This window comes from Carica papaya, chromosome 7 (genome assembly GCF_054855325.1).
Source record: "Carica papaya isolate Zhongbai chromosome 7, ASM5485532v1, whole genome shotgun sequence".
NCBI classification, from domain to species: domain Eukaryota; kingdom Viridiplantae; phylum Streptophyta; class Magnoliopsida; order Brassicales; family Caricaceae; genus Carica; species Carica papaya.
In genome coordinates this window covers 15822185-15830729 of record NC_142315.1, presented here as the reverse complement: position 1 = coordinate 15830729, position 8545 = coordinate 15822185, and the positions used below count along the sequence as shown (strand labels likewise).

Here is an 8545-nt window from a genome sequence, read left to right as displayed (position 1 = left end):
AATTTAAGCTAGCCAACATTAACATAAACTCATTTGCGAACCAAGACTTTTAGATATATTAGTTTATGTAACAGTTAGATAAACTAGTATAGATTTTTATAATTAATGGATGAAAATTAATAGAAATTTACCAAAGTGAGAAGTCAGAAATTTTTATGATTGATGATTACCTCATTATGATCCATTCAACGATGGGCAATCGACTGATCAGGACCAATAACTTGCTCAGTGGGTGGGCCGTCCTTAATGCAATTTACATGTGAGGTTGGTGAAAGGCACTGTCAACCTTTTATTGTCCCTGCAGCTGCCCTCTTCCTACTCTTTACATATATACATATATATTCTTTATTTTTCTCCTTTGCGCCCTTTCTGATATATATTTTACATGTATAATTTATTTTATAAATTGAATATCTATGTATAGGTTAATGGGATGATTGAGAGAGAGAATTTCATATTTAGGGTTATAAGAAGAAGAAGATGATTCAAGGGGGAAGAGAGTAAATAATGAAGAAAAGTATAGGGCCCGTCTTTTATTAGATAAATAAATAAATGTATAGCTTAAAAGAAAAAACCTAAACTCACGACACGCCCTCTTATAAATTACTCTCCTCAGTAAACTCAATCTCATAATATCACAGTTTCTTCTTCTCTCTCTTCCAATTTCTTCTTTCTCTCTCTAATTTACTTGTTGCTTTCTAACTTTTCTGTGTTTCTGATTGAAGCTAGTAAGCAAGCAAGCAAAGTAGCTAGCAGGAAATATACAACAATGGCGAAGAAGCCAAGAATTGTGATAATTGGAGCAGGAATGGCTGGTCTGACTGCAGCTAACAAGCTCTACACTTCTTGTACCTCAAGAGACTTGTTTGAGCTGTGTGTTGTTGAAGGTGGCTCGAGAATTGGCGGCAGAATCAACACATCTGAATTTTGTGGAGACAGGATTGAGATGGGTGCGACATGGATCCATGGCATTGGTGGTAGTCCAATTCACAAGATTGCTCAACAAATCCATGCCCTGGACTCTGACCAACCATGGGAGTGCATGGATGGATTCTCAGAGGTTCCTGTTAGGACTTTTGCCGAAGGTGGATTCGAGTTAAATCCATCTTTCGTTGACCCTGTTTCCAATCTTTTCAAGAAACTCATGGATTTTGCTCAAGGAAAGCTGGTTCAAAGGAGTGAAGAAGATGATGTTGATTTCCACAGAGTTGCAGCCAAAGCTTCAAAGCTCTGTAACGGTAATGAGTTTAGTATTGGTTGTTTTCTTAGGCGAGGTCTTGATGCTTATTGGGGTTCTGTAGAAGGCCAAGAAGAGCTCCAAGGGTATGGAAATTGGAGCAGAAAGTTGCTTCAAGAAGCCATTTTTAGCATGCATGAAAACACCCAGAGAACTTATACTTCTGCCGGCGATCTCAACACTCTGGATTTTGAGGCAGAAAGTGAGTACCGTATGTTTCCCGGTGAAGAAATCACCATTGCTAAAGGTTACTTGAGCATAATTGAATCTCTAGCTTCTGTTTTACCACCTGGTTTAATCCAACTGGACAGAAAAGTTTCCAGGATTGTGTGGCAACCAGAGAGCGAAGAAGCAAAAGGATTAATGGAAAATGGTTATGACTTTAAACCAGTTAAACTGCATTTCTACGATGGGTCAATCATGTTAGCCGATCATGTTATTGTGACAGTTTCTTTAGGTGTACTTAAAGCTGGAATTAGTCAAGAATCTGCAGGTATGTTCAACCCTCCTCTTCCTTGTTTCAAGACTGAAGCAATTTCAAGACTTGGGTATGGCGTTGTTAACAAATTGTTTCTGCAAATGAGCCCAACCCAAGACAGGAAACTAGTAGATCAAAGTACCATCAACAAGTTCCCGTTCCTGCAAATGGTTTTTCAACCTCAAGATTCCATATTAAGGCATAAACAAATCCCTTGGTGGATTAGGAGAACAGCTTTTATATCTCCGATATACAGCAACTCAAACGTGTTGCTCTCTTGGTTTGCAGGTAAAGAAGCACTTAAAATAGAATCATTGAGTGACGAAGAGATAAAAAATGGCGTATCGACAATGTTGTCAAGATTTTTGTCATGTGAGGAAGTGAGATCTGGTGGTTATGATAATGGATTATGTAATGGAAATAGTAGCAGTAGTAGCAGTAGTAGTAGTAATCGGATGAGAAATGGTTTATCAGGTGAAATGAAATTTACAAAAGTGTTGAAGAGCAAATGGGGTAGTGATCCTTTGTTCTTGGGATCATACAGCTATGTTGCAGTTGGCTCAAGTGGGGATGACCTTGATTTAATGGCTGAACCATTGCCAAGAATTACAGAGAATTCTAGGGTTACTTACCCACTTCAAATTCTATTTGCAGGGGAGGCTACACACAGAACCCACTATTCTACAACTCATGGAGCTTACTTTAGTGGTCTTAGAGAAGCTAATAGGCTTCTTCAGCATTATAACTCTGTTGTTAAATTTTAAAATTTTTAGCACTTCTTTTCTTTTTTTCTTTTTTCCCAATTCAACACTTAGCCTGATCATCACAATCTTTCTCTCCATTTTCCATCTAAAATATCTTTCTAATTTCTCTTTGTGAAAAAGTGAGATTAATGAGTGTTTGAGAAGAAGATTTGGTAAAAGCTAGAAAAGAAAAAAGAAGGACAAGAAGAAGAAGAAAACATTAGGGAGTGAAAGAGATAGATGGGGACATTTTTAGATGTATTAATGGATGAATTAAAGAAGCTTCTTTTTTCAATTGATATTGAGTTTGATTTACCTTTTCTTCTCACTTCCTCTTTTATATATACATCTATATTCTCTCTTTAAAACCATACTACACCATTCAACATAACACAACATCTTCCAAATATATATATATATATATATATTGAGAAAGAGAGGAATAATATCTTTAAATCTTGAAAAGAAAACCAATTAAGATTTTTTATTCTGGGTATTAAATTAATATACATATATATATGTATGAAAGTGAAGAAGCTTGGTGTAAAAGGAAGGTAGCAGCATAGGATCCCACCTATCTCACAAATGTTTTTGTTTGGGTGTTTGTTCAAAGGACAGGATCCGGTAAACCCGGCTCTTTCCAGCTTGCAAACTCCTTCACAACTTATTTCTCTACTCCAAACACGGCCTTATTGATTTAAATTTTTACCCTACACAATGCCAATGCCATATATATGTACATATATATATACACACACACTAAGTACCCTCTATCGAGCTGGAGACAATAATCAATTAGCTGGCTGTATTTTGTAAGATTCACAGATAAACAAAGAGATAGAGATATAACTATATATATATATATGTATATAGGGCAGCTATGGAAATGAGGTTTGGTTAAAAATGAGTCAATCAAGGGGTCCTGTCCCTCTTAACATTTTCTTTTGTGTCCTTAACAATGAGACACAACTCAAGATCTGCTCACAACCCTCTGATCTGATTTCTCTCATCACATCTGGTCATCAAGGGTGGGACCCATTTGGGAAATGTCATGTCCCACTCCATGCATACGTGATAATAAATTATGGCAGACATATATATACATATATATATATATACACGAAGACAGTTTAGTAGTAGTTATAGCTCTCATCGTCTCTCTCTTGGTACCGAACCAAGCAATGTAGTGTAGTGTATTCTATTATATGGTCTGTTTGGTAGCATCTGTATATAAATATAAATATATATATGTATATATATGTGTATGTAAGAAAAACAATAAAAGATTTTTATTGAAAGCAAATCCAGTGTCTGTGCTTGGTAGAGACAGAAAAGGACTGTCCACACAACTCCATAACCACAACCAAATAGCCTGGATTTTCCTGTCTACTTGTGTCTTGTGAATCTTAATCCCATCCATCTGATCATTCTAATCCAACGGTCTTAAATTCTCTTGGGTCCTCCTGCCTTAAATAATTCATCTCCATTTCAGTTGCTTTTTGTTTTCTCTGCCATCCTACCCAGTAAATATTTATTTCTTTACCTTTTCCTTTTCTACGTAAGATTAACAAAAATTATTAGGGTTTTCTGGAAAACAAGTGAAGTTTCAGACTTCACAAATATTACTTCTAAATTTTTAATTTTTAAAATTTTTTAACTAAAAATTTAAGATCAACCACTTACTTTTGTGAAGTATATTAGCTCATTATGTAAACAATACGATTATTTATTTTTATAAACTTCAATTAATCAATTATTTTAACTTACTTAATACTGATGCTAGAGACCCAATTTCATATTTTAAAATTTTCGATATGTTCATTCTGTTTCTCATTATTGAGCAATTAAGTTGGACAAAATCCTTTATTTTCTTTGACTTAGTATATTTTATTGTTAATTTATTAGCTTTAACTCAAAGATTGCATATTTATTGTATACTTTATAAATTTATTGTGTTTAATCCTCTCTTTTATTTTCTTCATGTGCTCTTATATACTTATGCCTGTAAACAGATGTATATTTGTACTATAAGATTCTTATTTTAATCCTCTTAATAACATGGCCTCGAAGCCAAATGACAAACTCCAAAACCAACTACGTTCTCTCTCATATCAAAATATCCACCAACTCATTCCTTCATTTCTACACTCTTTTCCTTTATTTCTCACCATTCATTTTATTAAATTAACTATCTCAAATTATTTATTTTGGAAGACTCAGTTTCTTCTTATTTGGAACTACTAATGTCTATTTGGTTTTGTTGATAAATCTCTACAACATCCATTGAAACAATCTATATAGCCAATGGATTATTGACGATTAATCCTCTGTATATAACTTGGTCTCAAAAAGACGAAATAATCATGTGATGTGGAACCCACTTTTGAGTTACCAAGCTTGATAGAATGCTATTTAATCTCAACTATTTTTTATATTTTGTTGTAGGGCAGGAGATAAGGATGAGATGAGGAAAAACAACATGAAAATGAGAAGAGTTCATGAAATAAGCCATCAATTAGCAACAAGCCTTGGGCAAGGCTAAGTGTCAAGCATAGTTGCCAACTTAAAGAAAAAGGTGGGCTTTTTGAATCTTGAAAAGATATCCTCCCAACTGAGATCCAAGAGTAGAAAATCATGGAAAAATTATTTTGGAAAGTTAGGGATGAATCAAAATTAAGGAAAAAGATCCTAATCAATAAAAGAGGAGACCTTAGCCCCTTTTTGCTATATAAATCATGGCTGCCAAGCAGAATGATCATCCTCTTCTTCCCGAAACCATTGACAGTTGCCTCTGCAGAATCCGCGCCTTCCCTTCATCCTTCTTCTTCTTTTCTTAACCATTCAAGGAACTCTTTAAATGTTATGTTAGACATGAAACATGCGAAGAAAATAATAAGAAATTTATTATGAACATGGGATAAACAAGTGAAAAGAATGGAAAAACTATTACCTCTGAGGAGTTTCTGTTTCTGCCTCCTCTAAATAAATGTTAGTGAAACCTACAATGATTGGCGTTCCCTGTGACGAGAGTGGATTTGCGTTAGGATATGAAGGGCCACAGGTGAGATGTACGACTGTGGTCATAGTTTAGATATGGAAATGGAATTGGCCCGATAAGGGGTCAGTGATTCACAGAGGTAGACGGATATCCCATTTGCTCATAATGGATATACATTGCAACGGTTTTGCTTGGAGATTCGTAAAATCCTTAATGAAACACATATATGATTATGAATCCTATTTGAAACTCTATGATGATTTTGCATGATGATTCTTCTACTTATTCTAAAATTATTGGGTAGGTCACTTATTTAATATTTGAATATTTGACATGTTTGGATATGCTTGATGTGACACAATATTCCTACTTATGATGTTGATTAAATGTACTCTTTGCTTGGTTATACAACTTTTTCACTGGATTTTCCTAAGGATATACAAACATTTTCTAAATATATGAATGTATAATCCTACGATGACCCTCCAAGGTTAGAGGTTTATATGAAAATATTGCTCAAGTTATTTACTTTTTAAAAAATTCTTAGGATTAGAAATGAACTTTTCGTTGCAGTCATCAAATTTATTGTCTCCTTTTTAAAGGATTAATGACTCAAGAGAGACTATCTATAGAACATCTCGAGGCTCAGGATGCTCCGATCAAGACCGATTTTACTAAGTGATCTCGAACCATCTAGAGTTGACCACTGCTGTAGATAATAACAGAAATTAGCCGCTCCCTGCCAATGAGTTTCATAATGTAGATAGAACCATTTCACCGAACTTGGTATGACTGAAATTTATAGATAACCCGTTTAAAATTGGTATGACTGAAATTTAACGGTGTGGTGAACTGATGTGAAAATCATCACGAAGAACATCCCGATAAAAGAAGAGAACGTGCAAGATTCTAAAGTCCTCGACGAATTAGGCCTACTGGGGAAATAAGCACAGTTGTTCGTAGGCCCAATTACCCGAAGTCAGGCCTGCAAGCTTCAAGGAGTTTTCAACTTGCTCATCCAGGACTAGGTAAGCAACACGATCGATGACGAAGTACAAAGGGAGGTCCAAAGCCCGGTGAGAAGATGGAAGACACATGCAGCATGCGTAAACTACTTTGGGCACGTGAGTGACAAGCATGGCGATCCAAATGTACAGGTCGATAGCTCGCATGCGTGAAGTAGTAAACGAGTGTGCGGCTAGAACAACCTGCATGTTCTATGTGCTACATGCACACAAGACCCGAGCAGCATACATGCGGTCCCACACTTGGGATCACTCGCGCGCGTGCAACTCGTGGCCCAGGATTGCCACTTAGCCACCCATGCGAACAAGCCCGCGGATGACCCAAGGGCCAAAGCCTTACAACCCGCACGGACCGACTGGTCTGACCCATCCGAGTAGGGCAAACCGGCTGGCCCCTCTTTTTTCCCTTTTTAAATTATTTATTTTACTTTAAAACCTTTTAAAAAGGCTTGGGACCCACTTTTTAAATACTCAATGTGTTAAAATTAATTCCTACATGCTTTTTTAATGAATTTCACATGAGATAAATATGAATTTAAATTAATTATTATTTTAATGTAAGTCCATCTCTTAGAATTATTTAATTAATATATTTGGAATAGAATAATTATTTTATTTTTTAATTATCTTAGATTAAGATAGAATTTTATTTAGGGTATTATTTATTAATTATCTCAAGATTTTTGTACTTATCTATATTGCCAAAGAAATGCTATAAATAGACATTTGCCCCTAGGATGTAAAGCACACCTTTGAGAACAAATTTTGAGAGAATTCTTGAGAACTTTGACTTTTTTTTCTTCTAACATTTTGCTAAAATTAGCTTATTCAAATTCTTTGGGAAGTAAAAGTCTTTAGAAGTCTTGTTGAGCCAATGAGCGGGGATCAACTTATTGATAAGTCTGTGGCAATTTTCTTTTTCTTATTTTATTTTCCTAGTATTTGTTTTTACTTTTCTTTTAGGATTGTAGATTCAATTAGAGAGAGAAATTTAATTCTAGGTGATTATTGTTTCAGTATTGCATACGTTGAGTGGGTTTCAGGTGTAGATTTGATCCTCCCCATACCCTCCCCCATCATGATCCCTATCCTTGGGTGGATAGAAACCCTTCCAGATGTGGTTGGGGTGTGTGTTATGTTCTGGGTCACCTGGCGACGGACTGTTATGACCAATATGAGTGTTTTGGCTATTTGTGTGCATTCCCTTGTGATGTGGAAATCTTGATCCCATAATGGTATTAATTGGATAACAGATACAATCGTTCAAACTTAAAAAAAAAAAAACTTTAAAACTTTTATAACTTTAATCTAATGATTGCGTTAGGGCAAATCGAGAATCAAAGATACATGCTGACGGGTTACAGATGTCTCGATTTGATTGAAAACTTGCGAAAATTTCTTATATGTGGATTTGAGGGAAATAGGAGGAATCTGATCGATAAATGGTTTATTAGAAGTTGAGGGATATATAGAAAGATGAATTTTAAGGGATAAATTGATAAGAGGACAATCAAGGATAGAATATGATAAAATGGGAAGCTTAAGAAATTAAGATGAGAAGAAGAAAAAGGGGAAACTTGAAAATCTATGAAATTACACTGGTCTTCATAGTTTTTAAATAAAAAAAGAAAAGTTTTGCATCTATGAATGTTTATATGATTTGTATGTCGCATGCCTAGGTCATAATTACTTTTTATACTTACTAAGCGCGTTGAAATTACTCATCCTATTCAAATTTTAATCTTTTTCGTATCAAGAAGATGAATAAGAATTACTATATATTGCTTTGTGCCAGTAGTGTATGTATTTAGTTTTGACTCTACTAAATTTTGTTCCCTCAGGGTGTAAATCAATGTTCATGTTGTATTAGGAATGAATAACTTTTTTTGTTTTTTTTAAAAAAATTTTGTATTTTATTTTTTGATTTAGTTGTGTTTGGTGGAGTAGTTTCTTGTTGGAGAACTACGGGCCGTCACAGGTGGTACCAGAGCAACACGACCTTGGGGCCATCCCTTTTACATGAGGTATCAAAGTGTTGTGGAGTTTTAAAATTAGAATTTCAAA

At 35.0% G+C, this 8545-nt stretch overlaps 1 protein-coding gene across 1 annotated transcript; it reads left to right on the top strand.

The window, feature by feature from the left end:
* Positions 1–385: 385 nt before the first annotated feature.
* On the top strand, positions 386–2753 carry PAO5 (polyamine oxidase 5). The gene has a single exon (XM_022041107.2). The coding sequence runs from the start codon at positions 770–772 to the stop codon at positions 2477–2479; it is 1710 nt and encodes a 569-aa protein (XP_021896799.1). The 5' UTR covers positions 386–769; the 3' UTR covers positions 2480–2753.
* The last annotated feature ends 5792 nt before the right edge of the window (positions 2754–8545 follow it).

Bases quoted from the DNA above. Each gene is read 5' to 3' on its own strand.
- PAO5 (XM_022041107.2), top strand. From the start codon at position 770: ATGGCGAAGAAGCCAAGAATTGTGATAATTGGAGCAGGAATGGCTGGT.